This window comes from Python bivittatus, unplaced genomic scaffold, assembly GCF_059951505.1.
Source record: "Python bivittatus isolate LINGU-HERP-01145 unplaced genomic scaffold, Pbiv_v1 ctg000700_np1212, whole genome shotgun sequence".
Taxonomy (NCBI): Eukaryota; Metazoa; Chordata; class Lepidosauria; order Squamata; family Pythonidae; genus Python; species Python bivittatus.
The window spans coordinates 55,387,884-55,405,857 of NW_028277098.1; the positions used below are offsets into that span (position 1 = coordinate 55,387,884).

General features: G+C 38.9%; 2 protein-coding genes and 1 long non-coding RNA gene across 4 annotated transcripts in view; 2 read left to right on the plus strand and 1 right to left on the minus strand.

The window, feature by feature from the left end:
* The window catches only part of MAPK13 (mitogen-activated protein kinase 13), a 29,834-nt gene extending 16,518 nt beyond the window's left edge, over positions 1-13,316 (plus strand). The window contains exons 6-12 of the mRNA XM_007426555.4: positions 1,637-1,684; positions 3,562-3,676; positions 4,963-5,034; positions 6,395-6,474; positions 7,918-7,996; positions 10,141-10,317; positions 12,567-13,316. Coding sequence (XP_007426617.1) covers positions 1,637-1,684; positions 3,562-3,676; positions 4,963-5,034; positions 6,395-6,474; positions 7,918-7,996; positions 10,141-10,317; positions 12,567-12,646 — 651 coding nt within the window. The 3' untranslated portion in view covers positions 12,647-13,316. The remainder of the gene's footprint in view (positions 1-1,636; positions 1,685-3,561; positions 3,677-4,962; positions 5,035-6,394; positions 6,475-7,917; positions 7,997-10,140; positions 10,318-12,566) is intronic.
* On the minus strand, positions 1,894-17,753 carry LOC112540445 (uncharacterized). The gene is made up of 3 exons (XR_003084534.2): positions 17,304-17,753; positions 14,308-14,435; positions 1,894-2,011 (listed from the first exon to the last, which is right to left on the minus strand). It is a non-coding gene; the product is annotated as an uncharacterized LOC112540445 (long non-coding RNA).
* The window catches only part of BRPF3 (bromodomain and PHD finger containing 3), a 44,866-nt gene continuing 44,476 nt past the window's right edge, over positions 17,585-17,974 (plus strand). Inside the window, exon 1 of one of the 2 annotated variants that reach the window (XM_088154508.1) lies at positions 17,585-17,660. The gene's annotated coding sequence lies outside the window, so the exon portion shown is untranslated. The remainder of the gene's footprint in view (positions 17,661-17,974) is intronic. The other variant, XM_088154509.1, reaches the window with a different exon arrangement.

Below are 17,974 nucleotides of genomic sequence, written 5' to 3' on the forward strand. Positions count from 1 at the left end.
AAATGAAAGGTTTGTATAGCCTGACTACTAACCCCTCTGCCCTGTTATTCTGCTGCAGCAGCCCAGCAGGAAGGGATGGGAGAATAAGCGTTCTCTTTTTCCTCCTACTGAATGAAATGGAAGGCAATTCGCTAACACAGTATTGGTTGTTTGGGGGAAACTGTTAAGAGGAACAAGGAAATTTGGGTCTGGCAGATCCGCTGCTGTCTCTGACGTGGGCAGCACCATTGGCAGAATATGTGTGCCAGTGGAGCGTTCGCAGGCACAGCAGCAGGATCCCTGCTTGGTGTCCTTCCCTCTCTGTTGGCAAAATAGCGCCTATGGCTAGAATGGTTAAGCCAGTCTTCAACGAGCAAGAAGAATGCAACCCAAACTGCACCCAATTTTTGAGCTTAAAAGGAAATTATTCTGATAAGTAGGAATCAGATTACAGTTTAAGAGCTCAGCCACATCATTTCCTTACTGCAGCACAAGCACATCCCATTACTGTTTCCGAAGGGCATGGACTCACAACAGAACCTCCATCTCACAGGCAGCCCATTGCTAAGGCCGGCTGAAGTCACGTTTTCCCTGGAAAAAAGGAAGAGGACCTCCCACACAGACCACAGTGCTTGGGGAGGAGGCTGGTGGCCCAGTGCTGGGCGGGCAGCTGCTCGGTTACCTTTGGACTGGCAGTTCTGCTGTGGGACCCTTCCCTTCCATCTGGTCCATGCAGGTGGCACTTATTCTGCAGTGCTGTTTTGGCCACACTTGGCCAACCTAGAGGGTGTAAAGCCCTGAAATTGACTAGCTTATCCCTGGCACACCACTGAAAGGATAACTGGCTTTTGTGCTCTTACAGCCTACACTTCCCTTCCCAGTGGACACCTTGCTTTTGGGGAAACCCTGCCTCCTCAGTTCCTTCCTCACAGAATGTTCTTTGAGAAGTTCACCTCATCATAGAATGTAACCTGGCTTCAAGATACAGTGACATTTGCCTGCCCAGATCCAGTTAACAATGAGAGGGCAGCAAAGAGACACAAACGTCTCGTTGCTGACACCTAGTGGGTAGGTGGGTTGAAAGGTTAATGGGTCACAAACATTTCGGAGAATTGATGTGGATGTACGTAAGAGACTCCATAAGTGAACATGTCTCTCATACCCAATAAAATCTCCAGCTTCAGTAATATTTATGCAGCGAGTAGCTGCATCAGGGTTGTATAAATCCAGGTGACCCTAAATTGCAATTATGAAAAACAACCTCTTTGCTGCCATCTAGTGGTCACGAGGTCAATAGGTTAACAATCATTTGAAGAAAAAAAATAGAAAAAAGATTGATGGAACAGGATGCCTAGACCTTACAACACCTCCCTGGTAGATATTCTATACATCAATCAGTAGCAGTTTTTCCTTTGAATGTCCTGGTTGGTGACATTCAAATTCTCGGCCAGGGAAACTGTCTTTTCAGTGTTGAACTGAGAGAGGAACTATATGACCAGCAGACAGCCTGGATCATGTTATGTGCTTGTTGTGGGGAAACACGATTTATGGCTCTGGGATGGGAGGAAAGAATGGCAAAGTGGTTGTTATGTAATTATCTACCCTAGGATGAAATTGTCATAGTCATAGTGGATTTTTCTAATTTTGTACACTGCAGGATCTAAAGCCAGGCAATTTAGCAGTGAATGAAGACTGTGAACTAAAGGTAGGATTTTTGTTTTTGTTTAATGAGAAAGTAGAATGTACACTGCATTGTTGGTCTGACTGTGCTTGAACTGAATCTTCAGTGCATCATCTTCTGCATCTCATTTGTGTTTATTTGGAAGTAACACCTACTTCTTTCAGTGGGATGGATCCAACCAATGTATCTAAAGATAGATTCATTGAAATCAATCAATTTAAGGTGACCAGTAACACTTTTATTGCATTTTATTAAGCAATTGCTCTGTTCAAAATAGAATTTTAGATGACATCATCTTCCTTATGTAAGCTTCCCATGTTTCCCATTATTTCTTCCATGCATTTTCATTCCCTAGAAAAAATTATTAAATAGAAGAAAAGTATGTTCACAAAGAGCCTTCACCTGGAAGGACCCTTATATTTCATGGCAGTACATAGAATTACAGTTTAATCATGTTCCCAGCTTTAAGCCTACATTGCAAAGGCTCAGAATTCAAATGCAGAATAATATTGATGCAGCTTACATCCCACTCTCAATTTTGGAATTGCACAGTAATAGCATCTTGAATGGTTCGTCAATACTCTTTCCATGGAAGAATGCAATGCTTGGTAATGGACTATACTTTCTGTCCTTGATTTATAGCTAGGCTTGGCAAACTGCTAGACTATGAGTTTTGGCAAAATATCTGAGTCTTGGCTAAACAAGATTATAGCACACAAAGAACAAAAAAGAGCTGCCTTCCCTCAGGGCTTTTCCCACTTGTAGTTAGTCATGGTACAAACATGCCCTGGCAATGTATTTTTACTGCTCTGTTCCCATTAGATTGTTTTCCTCTTGTCTCCAGCCCATGACTGAGATCGGTTTAAAGTATCCTCAACTGCATTGTGCTAAAATAGTCCTTTTCCCTTATACCAACAGTATCCAATGACAGTCTCAAGGTGGGCGAAATTTGCTATGGTTTCCCAACCATTATGTCAGAGGTGAAAGATGAGATCAGAGAATGCTTATTGGCCATTTCAGATGATGAAGGCATATCCTGTACCTTCCTGTCACCCTTTTCTGCAACAATTCCGCTGTTGCCTCTCTAAACAGCTGGACACACTAGTGCTGTGCCAATGGCTTATCAGAATTGTGCAAGAGCAGTGTACAATGCAGCTGGCAATACTGTAAATTCTTTAATTCTATGGCCTTTACTGGTTTAGTGCAAGGCGAAAATAGCATGGAACGGTGGGACTCTTTTGCCTCCCATAACGTATATCTAAAGAAGGGAAGGAGAGAGCAGTCCTAAACAAGTGCTATTGTTTGACTCAGAGCCCTTCTTGATTCCTGCCTGTTTTTTTAAATTATTATTCAACATGGACTATGACAGAATGGGATGCCAGAGGGTAGGGCCCAGGTAGGAGAATAGAGATGACAGACATTGTCCTGCTGCACTGCTGTGATGGACTGGTGACATGCTGAAGAGGGAGGGCAACAAAGCCAGAGGGATCAACTAATTGCTTGCTTATCACGTGCTGCACCCACAAAATCAAGACAACGCAAGTTGATGGTGACTTGGAACAGATGCAGTTGGGGCAGGACAGGCATTGTAATTGAACAGCAAATTTCAAGCCAGTGTCGTTTCCTGCTGACTCAAAGATGGGTGGATTTCCCTTTGACTCAGTAATGGGGAAAGGCCCTCAGTTGGCATCATTAAAGCTAACTAAAAGTGTTTTTAGTCATCATTCTGCTAAAAAGAAGCAATGCATTCATAGTAGCAATCCACTGCTTCTAGGAGGAACTTAAGAAACTTTGTGAAGTGTACTGGAAAAACAGAATAGGCTTTTGTTTTGTTTTGGATAGATGGCAACACTGTTCTGTAAATTCCTCATTATGCAACAGAATCTTCTTTGTGTTTTTAGATCTTGGACTTTGGCTTAGCAAGGCATACAGACACAGAGATGACAGGCTATGTTGTAACTCGTTGGTACAGAGCACCTGAAGTGATTCTGAACTGGATGCACTACAACCAGACTGGTGGGTTAAATTATTTATTTATTAGGAGGTTTGGGAGATTCTTACCAGGATGTGGGCTATTGCCTTACACTAGTGTTTATATGTGATTTTTAAATGTATTTAATTCTCCCCTTGTTCAGTAAGTACAATACAAACCCTCATAGTGTGACCTGATTCATAGATTATGCTAAGCTGTAATGTTTGCTGTGGCATAACAAATTGTATGATCCCAGTAATTACAGTTTGTAAAGCATGGTATTTGGTTTAGCATATTATATGCCCAATGTATGAATCCAGTCTACTTTTTTTCAAGCAGACATTAATTAAAATAGCATCTGACCTGCTTCCCTTACTTTGCTTACTGAGAAGTCATATTCTTTTCAGTGATACTTATTCCCAGACAGAAGCACATACGATTGCATCTGAATTGAATTCTTACCTTCCATAGTCTGCAGACAGCTACTCTGGACTGTGTTGCATAATCTTATTCTCACTGCTATGAATTCCTAACACTTAGATTGTTTCATGACTCTGCTCTTCCAGTCATCTTGCAATTAATAGACAGATGCCTCTCCTGTGCCTCCCAGTGAAGTCACCAGCATGAAGAGTTTCTAACTCAACTGCATTGTGATATGTGGATGCATGTGCTTCAAATGCAGCTGTTGACACAACTATTACTATTGTGCAAAAGTTAGGTTTCGTTAATCTCATGCATTTCTCCTGTAATAGCACCTTTGAGAAAAATGAAGTTAAAATATCTGAAAAGCCCATAAGTGCCAGCCATATATTTTGTGTAACCAATTTAGGGCATAGAAAACCTGAACAGACACTTGTCCAAACTGGCGTCCTCCAAATGGATTGCTCTTCAATGCTCCTAATTCTCTACAAGCATGATCAGAGATCTGTTGGCTAGGAATTATGGTCGACACAGCCCATCTGGGGGGCAGCAAGTTGGGGAAAAACTACCTTAGTGCAAAATAGCTCATTGCCCCTGATCACTTAAAAAAGATTCCAAAACAATAAAATAAGAATAATACAAGATAATATTACAGGCAGGGCTACCAGCTTGATGTTGTAAAAATCTGGATGACCACAAGATGGCAGCAAAGAGTTTTCTGTATCTCTTGGCTGCATCTAGTAGTGGTTTGGATTTTTGGTGCCCAGGTCTGATAGCTAAAGATAATGTCACTTGTGAACAAGCAAACTTGTTACAAGCATGTGTAAAATGTATATTTTGGTTTCTAATGCTGCTCTTTCAAACCTTAGCATTAAATCCTTTCTTGTCTATTTCTCTCACTTCCAAACAGTGGACATCTGGTCTGTTGGTTGCATCATGGCAGAAATGTTGACTGGGAAAACTCTGTTTAAGGGTAAAGACTGTATCCTTTTCAAACCTGTGTCCCTGTTTGAAGTTGATGCTCTCACAGTTTGGACTGAAAATGTAAATAATGTAGAGAGTTGCCTATAGCAAGAAGTCAGGTATGACAAGTAAAAATACTTATACTTGCAAAAAGTAAGTATAGTGGGCTCCTTTTAAGATTTTAAACCTAAAAATCTATTTTCACATTTTAATTAATAAGAAGGTTGTGACAAACAAGGGTATTTGATGTTTCTCCCTCCATTTGATGCTTGACATTCATTATTGGTAGACCTTTACTGGTGTTCAAGTCAGTGTATAGTAGGGCTGTGCAAGGTTTCATTTTCAAAAGCAAAAAGTATTTCAGGGAGCACTGAGCACAAACGTAGCTGCTGTCTGCTCAGGTTGTGCAGAGATCAGGATGTGGTAGGAAAAATGGAATTCAGAACAGGTAAGGAGCACATGTTCTATTTGTCAGGAACACCTTAAAACTGTTGTCTCTATTCCTAGGCTCATGGGGTTGCCCTTAGCAGCTGATGCATGATCCTGGGAAAAGTCATGCTTGGCTGAAGGTGCTCCTGACATGCATGCCCACATGTATGCCCACAAGTGTTCCAAATGGCATTTCACCCATCAAATCCCAATCTCTGCACGGCCCTGTCTGCAGCTCCTTAAACCGGACAGAGCTTTTCCTAAGAAATGGCACAGTGTGCCCACATTTACATTCATAAAGTTTTCTACAAGTATAACCACCACCTCTAGGATCCCCTCTCTCTCCTCTCCTTTGCTGCAGAGTTCCGAGATTCACTAGAAGGCAGGGTAAGGTTACTATGTACACAAGAATTCCAGAAAGTGCTTTTCTTTCAAAGAAGGCATCTATGAATAGTCAGTAAACCTTTGACCATGTCAATGGTGGAGGGGGCTGGGAAGGGGCCTGCTGCTTTTGTACAGGTGAGGTAGCCTACATATGCTCATTGCTTTGATAGCGGCCAGTCCCTTTAGCAGTCTGAAAACTGACAGGCACATTTATCTCTGTTGATGGAAGGGTATTTAAGTCTTTAGGCAGGAGATATCAGATTGTGCTGTTAGACATTGCTGATATAAACTGATATTCTGAAGTTTTTTATATTACTTTAACATGAATGCTTGAGGGTTGCAGTTTTTATTCTCTCTAATAACCAGTGACCTAGCAGTAAGATTCAGTATCGCTCAGCCTAGTGATGCAAACAATGAGGTATGGAAGCAAGCTATAGACCTTGCCCTTTTATAGGAAAAGCAGGATAAATACATGGTAAATGGATCCATTTGTGGAGGGGTTTGTCATCTAGTGTGTCAAGCTCAAAGTCTGGCCCCTGTTGGTAATACTTGATTCAGCCTGCCAGATCTCGATCAGCTAACCCAGATCCTGAAAGTGACAGGAAGCCCCGGAGAGGAGTTTGTGCAAAAGCTGGAAGACAAAGCGGTAAGATACTCTATTTTACACTTTAAAAGCAAACTCGTATGTTATTGTTGTAGTTTTAGAAAGTTGCACTCTTTAAAGAATGTTTAACTTTCTGCCCAACTTTTATAAATGATGTCAACTCTTTTTGTACATACGTATCCCACCTTTCCTCTAATTAGCTCAAAGTAATTTGCTTTCCCATATCCCCATTAATCTTCACAACAATCCTGTCTGACAAAATAGAGAAAACTGTTGTGACTAGTATCTAAACTTCCACCCTCATAAGCTTGTCTGACAAGAATAATGAAATGATGTTATATGTATACCAGCGTTTTTGTTTTAATCACCTCTGAGTTTTATAACATACAATATTAATATTCATTAATACTTGTTTGTTCCTGCATCACTGCTGAGGATTGTTGGCTGCAATCAACTCCTGACAAAAATCATTGAATACCACCCCTGAAATTAGATGAAATATTGGGGTTGTAACAGCTGGAGGAGAAGGAGGAGGACATCTGAAAATGCACTTTCCTTCTGTAAAACAGAACCAGGGGGTGGGGACAGCCATGAGTTGTCTATTCTCTGCACGGCCTAATGAAACCTTCCCTGCCAACATAGGAAGGTCTCCCTCTCAGGGGCAGGATATTACATGATCAAAATTGAAAAAGGACATGACAAAAGTGTTGAGCAAAGGCCAAAGTAAGTTGGAACATACTGGCCATAAATATGGCATGAGAAGGTATCTTTGTAGACAGACAAACTTTGCTTTTGAAAATGGCAAAGGAATGTAGATATTCAGAGATCAGTCAATGGAAATGTCTCACTTCCATGAACTGAAGGTGCAATACTGTGCATGTTTATCCTACTCTGTCCTAATTTTTGTGTAGTATTGCATCTTATTATTTACTTGGAGAAATTGGGTTGAATAGGCAGAAATTGTCATATGAAGCATAATCTAAGATGTTTTTTGAAGTGTTGCTCTTGAGGCTACTTGCTTGTGGTGGGCAGTACCAAAACCAGATATGGGTGAAAGGTGCCCTCTCTTTCTCTTCCTTTTCTGTACTGCCCTCCTTACCCAGTTAACTAGCAGGGAAGGGAGGCCACTTTTATTAGAGGGCTGAATGTTTTTTTTTCCCCTCCCTTCTGTCTTCTGAACTCTCCCATTATATGAAATTCGGCTGCATACTGTATATTAAATTACAAGCTTCCCATCCCTGATATAAAGGGAGATGCAAATATTAGGATCAATAGAAGTGATATTATTATTACTACAGTAAAATTATTACTTTGTCTTATTTACAAACACAACTCAAAGGAGGCTAATATGGACCCATGAGCACTTCTGATGAAAGAAGGGTATGGCTGATATGTGGGCTGCTCACCAATCTATAAAGGGTTGATTATGGTGTAACTTTTCCAGGTGACATTGGTATGGCTGTATGAAAATGTTGTTTCTTTTAGGCTAAACACTACATACAGACCCTCCCTAAAATTCCCAAAATGGATTTATCTCTGCTTTTACCCAAAGCCAGTCCTCTGGGTAAGCTTTTTATATCTTTTCATTTATGATAAAACTCATATTTCTAAGTATTATTTAACTTTTATTCAGATGACAGATGAACATGTCGAAACAATCTTTTATGAGTCTAGCACAGCCGGCATATTCTGTACAGCTTCGAGGATAACAAAGAAATCGTTAAAATGTAATTAAGCATGAATAGTGTATAACCCCATGGATATTGTGAAAATAAATCCCCTTGAGTGTAATGGGAAATACCCAAAAGTAAATATTATATTACGTGCCAGTCTTCTCCAGCTTGGTAGCCACAAATGGCATTTTGAGTATTCAGAGCTCAAAACATGAGTTCTGAGAGTTTGGATCCAACCCCAAAATAAACCTTTATCATTTCAAGTGGTGTCATTTTGAGTCTTCCAAGTACTGCTAGCACTCCAGCTGGACTATTTTGTGGCTTGTGATGGGGTTCCCTTCTCTTCTCCACACTTTTTCCAGCCTAGCCAGTACCGCAGCGGGGCCCAATCATGTCCCCGCTACAATTTGCTTGACTAGATCTGATGATATGGGAGTTGAGTGTGGAGAAGCAGTTAGACACACGAGCAGACAGAAGATTGCTCTGAGCCACATGATTGTTCAATAAGTTACTTTTCTCTTTTAAAAAAAAAACAAAACTGTTGGGGGAAATTAGAATTTACGAGTCAATGGGTCACAGAGTTCATGTGTGCTGTGCTTAATTTCTCAAGCAAGCAAGCCAAAAATATCTGCATGTGTACTGTGTGCTTCTCACACACATTTTGTTAACAGTATTGATATTGTATAAATGCCAAGAATACTAGCATAATGTTGATGTGGTTTGTTGAATTTTGACAGGCACACACACTCTGTGCACAGTTGTATATCTTGTTATGTAAATGTGATTCATGCTTTTAAGAAGTGTTAACTGGTTTATTTTTTACTGCAGCCAACTGCTGTACCTATTTGCAAGAAAAAATATCAACACAGCTGCTTTTCTTTTACTGGGCATGTACCTTTTAGATGACTGCAAAACACTTGATCTCACTATTAGATGGAGTAGCAGCACTTACAGAAAATTTGATTAAATGGATTATTTTAAAAATATTTTTTTGAAAGTACTGTATTAAGAAAACCTGATAGAAATTTATGGAAATAGAATCTGTATGCCTGGTGGCTTTACTTATCTTTAGGCTGGAAAAAGTACTAATTGAAAGGAGCGCCAGAGATTAGCTCAGTACCTCAAAGTTTATTTAACAGAACTGAAAAAGATTTCCCTGCTGAAATAAGGGGTAGGTTTTGGTATCAGATTGTAAACAACAGTAACTGACTTGTCAGTGGGTAAGACCAGTGCTGTATTCCTGTTTCAGGTGGGGGATTTGTTTTACAAAATCATACCTTGACCATTTTTTTTCCTGCAAATTGGCTAACTAGTAGCATTCAGCATGCACTGCAATTTCCTCTTGGGCTTGGGGTGAAAAACAAGGGAACACCAGCTGGTCCCATTTCCATTGTTTCCTGTGTTCAGAACACTTGAATTTTGTTTTGACTATGAAATAAAACATATTTTCCATTTCCTACACATTTCTAAATTTTACTCTTGCCTCCCCACTATGGTCTTGGACAAGAGCACTTTTCCAAAGCTGCTATTTGTAATGAGAAGAAACCCTTCACTGGCTCCAAGATGAGAACTAACCAGTACAGAATTGCACTGTATGAGATGTTTTAAAAGTTAAAACTATTTGTTAAAGTTATAGGCCACTTTACAATACATCAAGTTGTATTTTCAACACATAGCCAAGTTCCTTTCCTCCTAGTTTAATTATGTTTTGTGAACTTTATCCTTCTGAATTTGAGGCAGGGTGGAACCCAAGTGACCTGATACGTATTAGATCAGATAATGGTCTGAAACTAGGTTACTTTGTGAGCATATATTTGGGCCCATCTAGTACTGGGGTTCTTCAAAGATACTGAGATATTAAGTTTCACATACAGTGGTGAGCCACTTACATTTGTTCACTGAAATGTGAAAATTGGATGAGGCAAATTTAGCCAACTTAGTTCTCCAGCCATCTTAAGCTTTTAGGTTTATCCTTACTATAATTAACAATTATAGCATCCTTTAATTTTTACAATATTTTTGTGTTTCCTTGCAGCAGTGGACTTGCTTGACAAAATGTTGCAGCTGGATGTAGAAAAACGTCTCACAGCAACCCAAGCTCTGGCCCATTCATACTTTGATCCATTCAGAGATATTGAGGAAGAGACAGAAGCACAGCACTCCTATGATGACTCCATAGGAAGTACAAAGCTTTCAATAAATGAATGGAGAAGTAAGTTCAGCTGGACAATTTTTTATACGTGCTTGCCCATAGTGCAACCCTCATCAGAGTTGTTGAAACAGAAGCCCTCCAACTCCCGCACTCCTAATAATTGGCTACCTTAATGCTGAATAAAGTTGGGAGTACAGGGTCTCTCTGATGCAGATAAAATGCATAACTAGGAGCACAGGAAGCAACTTGGCAGAGACAGATGCTAATCAAGAAAAATTATGTGGCAACCTGGGTAAATCTCTATCACTGCTGTTAGTTGCCTCATAATTCTTTGGGTAAGAAGAAACACAAAAAATTCACCATACAGTGGTACCTCTAGTTACGAACGCCCCTCCTTACGAATTTTTCAAGATACGACCAGCTCTGGCCCCAAAAATTTACCTCTACTTGCGAACTCCACCTCTACTTACGAACCGGATCCGCGGCCATTTTCCCTGCTGCCACGCGGTCGCGGCTTCCTGTGGGCGAGATCGCGGTAGCAAGGAGACATTCGGTGAGGCTTGTGGTGTGTTTTGTGGTGTTTGGAAGGTTTTTGTGGCGTTTGGAAGGTTTTTGAGGTTTAAAAATAAAATGCATGTGTTTCAGAACTGTTTAGCCGTATTTACATTGAACCTTATGGGGGAAATTTACCTCGGGGTGCGACCAAATTCGGAGGGCGGATTATCCGTATTTACATTGAACCTTATGGGGAAATTTGCCTCGTGGTGCGACCAAATTCCGAGGGCGGAATGGATTAACCGTATTTACATTGAACCTTATGGGAAACTTTACCTCGACTTGAGACCAACTCGAGTTGCAACCAGAGTCACGGAACGGATTAAGTTCGTAACTAGAGGTACCACTGTACTTTAATGTTATATGGAAACACCATCCCACTGCATTTCTTCACCATGTGAGGGGCACTTAGTCCACCTACACATTTCTCATTTTAGGATTAAGACTGTGTGTCATGCAAAAGCAACAAGGCACCTAGGGAAATTAGTCTTGACTTTCCTAAAGTATAAAGACCATAGAATATTAAAAAGGGGAAAAAAGATTAAAAAATGACTAATGAAAGGAATACTTTCTAAAGACACCTGCCAAATGACATGCCATAAGCAGCTCACATCTCACCAGAATACTTTTTTTAACCATGCTATTAGACTTCAGAATCTTCTGGAGAATGGGGCCATGATGGTTATTGACTATGTGGGCCTATTTGCCAACTATGGATGTGTCAAATTCCATGTATGGAAAGAGTATATTTAAGAACTGGCTGGTGGTATTTTTCTAATAAATGAGGCAGGGATCCACTTTCTTGCTGATAGAAAAATTCTTGGTAATTTCTCGACAAATCACATTTGGAGTACTCTTCACATAATACATTTTATAATGTTAAATATTAAATAACCTAACTGTTGAAAGCCTGGGGATTGCAGCAGGAAGTAAATCTAATAGATAAAAGTAAGAGCCAGAGGGTAATGGCCTATTCTGAAAGATCAATTGAAAACTTAAAGAAGCAGGTGTTTATTCATCATCCGTTCCTATAAACCCTTAATAAAGGCAGGAAACACCCCACCTTGCATTGGGCCCATGACAAGAATTACTAGATACATGGAATGAACAAGCTAGAACAGGACTCACTGATACTGAAGAGGTGAACTGATAAAACTAACAAATTACTGTTATACAATGGCAGATCAAACATATATCTACCTTTTTTGTTAGTCCACATCCCATTATTAAATATTCACACATTTGAAGCATTTCTTAGTCATGAATTTGACTGCAGTCTTCAAGATGGCAGTCAAAGCAGCACATAGTACAAAATATACAATTCAGTATGAGTTCATAAAATCATAACATATTTAGATTTTTAAAAGCAGCTAACAAACTAAACCCATACCTAATAAAACATAACATAAAAAGCCACCTGTATGAATGTTTTTAAATATCATTTAAATACAGCAGGAGGAACTACCCATCTCTTCTTGAAAGGAAATTCAATAGAATGGGGTACTAGTAAGAACTGGTCTTTTACAACCTTTTAAAAACTGAGCTGTTTAGGAGGGCCTATGTAGGATGAAGTGTTGCCATCTGTTACTAGTGTTTTTGTTGCTTTTTAAAATTATTCTGTGATTGCAACAGGTCTCTTCAGCTGCATTCAGTTCTCCATCCCTGCTATAATTTACTAAAAATGTGTTCAGTGTACATTTATTGTTTGAACAAAAGTGCACTTACATGTATGTAAATTTTGCTTATCTTTAAAGGGCATATTTACAGTGAAATACTGTCATTCAGCCCAATTGCTCGGAAAGATTCCAAGAGGAGAAGTGGAATGACATTATAGACTCTTGTATGTCTACTGCTGGTCTACCTTTCCAATGATACACAATCATCGGTGTTTTGATCCTAAAGATGAGTAAATATAAATCAGCATGAAAAAGGCTATATGCATATAGCACAATAATAGTGAATCAGTAGAGGCCAACTTTGCTTTGAACATCACAGTGATACAAACAACCTCCAGTGCCACAAATCAATATGATTCTCATTAAATCTCTTTGTGATAAATTGTGATGGCTCTATTTTACCTTTTCTTGGGCTTTTTGTAACTGGTTCCATAGACTTGGTTTAAAAAGCTACAATGTTTCTACAAGTCTATAAAATTTTCTTTTTTCCTAATATCTCCAAATGAATACTGTAAAAAACACGTTTCAAAAAATAAAAGTATTTATGTAATAAAGGAACAGTTTCAAAGAACAGTTACATTATGTTCCTTGTGGTTCATTCTAAGCATTTTACATTTAAAACAGATTTCTCACTTCTTATTGGCCTTACATTAGCCATATTGTAAATGGGAAGTATCTACATCTTTAAGCACTGATAATTCCCATCTGGCATGATTTTCACAAATATCCCAGTATTTTTCGTTGCAAATGTTAACTATATTATGGTTATTTTAATCTGTGATGTATATATACATATTCTCAGAGGCAGTGATTTATAATTCAAGATAAAAACATGAAGAGCTAATAAAACAATTGTCCTGTTGGATTACAGACTAGACTCATTTGGCAATATTTAGTACTTTAAAATTATGGAAATGTAGAATGCGAGGAAGTGAAGGGTACTTCCATATTACTGTAATTTTCAGAAGCACTTTAAAGATAATTCATGTTTATCTTCACTTCTGCCAATTTGAAATGCTAACAAAAAAAGTGAAAATCAAACTGCAGAATGTTCTGCAATCAAAAAATCCCCCCACCCATATCTTTATGTGGAAATGCAGAAGGTTCCATTAAAAAAATGTCACCCAATCATAAAACATTTTATGATTCTTTGTTAACACTTTGCTCTATTATCATTAGTACACAATCATTCCAATGTCAAAATCTTCCAGTTTTTCTCTTAACTTCTCCTTCCAGTGTCTATTTTATCAATGGATTGTAAAAAAAAAAAAAAATTAAAAAGCATTTTGATACTTTTAGAAATTAAAAAAAAGATTCTGCATTGAGATGTTCCAATAATTGCAAATAGTTCCAATGTATAAATGGGGCTGCCTTGGAAATTTTTTACCCTGGGAACAGCTCCTGGAAACAAGCACTGAAATTCATTTCTGCATTTGTCAAGTTTTCTGTACTGATACAGAAAACCAACAAAACTTTAGGAACATTCATCTTGTGCTGCTGCAAAGACATGATTCCCAAATACATTCAGACATCAGACTACCAAATATTCAAATTGAGCAGCTAACATATTAATTTTGATTATCTTTCTTATGTGCCATTAAGTCAGTGTTGACTCTTAGCAACTACATATGTAGAACTTCTCCAAGATGATCTATTTCCCATTTTGCCCTTCAGATCTTCCAGAACTGCACCCATTGCCACCCTAATTGAATCCACCCACTTTGCTGATGGTTGTCCCCTTCCTTTTCCTTCCACCTTTCCCAACATTATAGACTTCTCTAAGGTCTTACTATCTGTCCAGAGGTGGCCTTTAACATACCAATTCAAGGTTGGAATCTCCTTTTGAGTTCAGAGTTCTTTTGGAAGACTTGTTTTTCCATTCCTGATACCATCTTCAATGTTTTTACACCTCCTTGTAGAGGTCAATTTGATTTCTGTATACTCCGTCTGGTAAAACATGCATGTATATAGGTATTATCTTGAGTGTTTGAAGACTGCATTAATGAAATCACTGGATTGGCAGAAACTGGTAAGTTTTTCTCCTGCTCCATTTGTGTTGCTTAGGTCAATAATACTTTCAACTGTTTTCCTCCTTACTATGGAGGAACTTTGGCAGTCCAATCCCCAGCACCAGCAGCACATCTTCCTTGCATGTTCTGTTGATGTCCGATTGAACTTGACCATAAAATATAAAACACATCAACATCCTCTTCTTATACATTGGTGGTTGGAACATAAACTAAGATAACCATCATGTTAAAAGGTTGTTTGTGAAGTCTAATATTATTCAGCTGATTGCATTGTACCCAAATACCGTTTTTACTATATCCTTCATATTAAAGCACTGTTTCTTGGTTTTTGTGTCCTGAATAGTAAACTGGAATGTCCAATTCCAGTCTATTTTCTGATGTCTAAGATGTCAGTATGTAGTCAATTCACTTCATCTTTCCCATGTTTATGCTTCTTACATTCCACTGTAATTCTGTCTCTGCAGCTTTGCATTTTCTTTTCCTGCATGACAAGCCAATATCAGCAACTAGATGTTCCAAAGGCTTTCAACTAGCCACATCAAACACTATTAGTACAGGTAGTCCCCAGTTTAAGAATGAGTTCCATTCCCAAGGTCTGTCAAGTCAAATTTGTATGTAAGCCAGAACAGTATTATTATATAATACTGTGTAAGTAGTATTGTGTAATTAACTCAAACCATTGTGCACTTAACTCAAATAATTGTGTCTTTAATTTGTATTTTGCTACAATAGGCTCCGTTCTTAACTATGGGTTGTCCTCAAACCAGGCATTCTTAACCTGGGGACCACTGAAAGAGTCTCAGCTCTTCCTCAGTAGCATGTTGAGTGCCATCTGGCCAAAAAGCTCAACATCCAGCATGGAATTATCAATCACTTTACACTGTTTATCTCTGTGGGTTTCTTGGTTAAATACAGTAGCAATTTACCATTACTTTCTTCCATGCAGTATGAAATGATGCCTTTGCCTTTGCCATTGTCATTAAAATTATCATTCACCTCAATCATCTTTTTATATCACTGCTGCCTGATACAGCTGCCTGTTTGCTTTAGTGGGTAAGCTGGGATGACCTTCACATTTTTGATGATCTTGCTAGGAATCTATATTCATGTTGTACACACCTGGTGTTCTTTGCTCATCTCTCTCAAGGACATTCACCACTACCACAATGAGGCACCAAGACATAAGAGGGATGTGTCAATTCTACTCTTCACAAAACAACAGTTTGTCATCTTGGCAGTAAAAATGTCTCAGCTGCAAACCAATCCTTGTTTTGGAAATGACACTTTTCTCTCCAGAATTTGGAAATATTTCCCTGAACTGTTTCTTCTACTTCACTTCTTACATAGAAGGAGAGAGCACTATATATACTGCCTTGTTCTTGTACAAAAGATGGGATATCATTTTAGCAAATAAATACATATGGGAGGGTGAGAGGAATATACCAATGATGTGAAAGTTGTTTTTTAGTTTTAAAAATAATTTTTATCAAACTGTATGTACTTCAGAAAAAATACAGAGGTCATAAGAAGTAGAACATTTTAAACAAATTAGAGGTTAAGATAGAGCAAATTTAATCAGAATATAAATGCATATATTCAAATACTAGAGAAAATTTAAAATATTTACGAGTTACTAAATTGCCACAGTGCAATTCCTGGATAGTTGGGTATCCACATCTATTTTACTGAGACCTTACTGAGAATACTTGCAAGCCTATAACAGCAACTGGCTTTTAAGGCAGTGCATTCTTATTTTGAATCTGCATTCAGTAATAGCATGAGTAGCTTCATGTGACTGATTATAGCCATGCCTATAATAAAGGTATAAGGATGTTAGTGAGCAAACCATATAATAACTTCAATTTGCCTTTTTTCTTATGCAGTAGCTTGCTAATAAGAGCATAAGAATGAGCATCCAGAGTTTTTCTTCTCCCTCCCACTTAGCATTCATGAATTTGGTTCCACTTGCATTATTTTGCTTTTTTTGTGTGTAATAGGTTGTTGGAACCTACAAATATCTGTATAATTCAACAACCTATTTTATTGTAACTGTGGCTCACACCCCCACTTTGTATTTATGACCTTAAAATTACTTGCTTCCTGCATTTACTCTGGTTGTTGTGATACTGTACTCAATTATCTTTGGCTTTTTTCTACCTAGTTAAGTGCCCCCCCCTTCACTAGCCATGGCTGGTATCGTCTATCAGATTAGTCTACTTTATATACAAAGAAAATGCTACAACCTTTTAATATGCTTCTCATGTAGTAAACAAACTTGGGTCTTTTCCTGTCTCTTTTGAAATAATAAAATGCAACATCTCATTAAATTTATATTAGCAAGTGCTTTATTAAGAATGCACTATCATCTCTTGGAGTTTAGGTATACAAAGATTTTGGTTAAGAGTATACTCTGCTGGGTTCACTATGTTATATGGGACAGGCTTCAAGTGTGCCAAAACCCACCAATTTTTGTTCTAAACACAGTAGTTTAGCCCTCAATTTGAATATTAAGATGCAACGTAGCATGACCTTTTTCATATGAATCATACAGCTTACACTGTCTGACTTCTTTTATGTCACCAGCTAACTCAAAACAGTATTTAGAATATCTGTAGCAGCATATGGCTGCAATTTATTTATTGCAGTTATAATAGAATCAGCAATGGGAAAAAAGTTCTGTACAACATATGTGACATAAAGCCAAAATCCTGTCTTTTCACAAATCAAATGAAAAAAGTTTAATCTAAACAGCATTGCAATACACTTCTTTCCTATTTACCTTTACCTGAACAGGACAATCCAGGACAGCCACCTACAATCTGGTTCTTTCCAACATATATTAGATTACAATCCCAGTGACTGTATCTGGAGATCAGAGGGAACACCTTTAGAGAACAGCAGGTTGAGAGGCTGGCTTAAATACAGGTTCTTCAAATTTATGAGAAACAGGCTCACTTTATTACTGCATGGCGCACATTGAAATCACGTGTAGTTCACCAGACCATATTCAGACACTTATCATTTTGCTGGGCAGGGCCTCCCAAAGCATGAGCGTGCAGGAAACTGCACACATGCTCCAATCTACATAGGGGATTCACACATTCTTACACGGAAGTGACTCTCCCTGTAGGAATTGGATCAGGTATGAACAAGCCCTTCAGTCGCTGCCTCAGAATGGTTCCCAGCACTTTTCCCCGCATGTCGCCAAAATTCAACTTTGTCCCCACACCGGCCTCCAAGGCAGCCAGTTTCAAAGCTCCCCCCTCTCCTAAGGCCAGAGCGCGTCCGAAAGCACCAGCCCTGAAGGTCTACCCGCCACCACGCAGGACTCATTAGCCTATCTCGGTCACCCCCCCCCCACACTCCCCGCACACCGCTGCCCCCAGGCCTTCAAGATTTGTGTCCAGGGAGGAAAAGCGGGGGGGCGGTCCTTGTCGGGGGGGCGAGAAAGAGAGC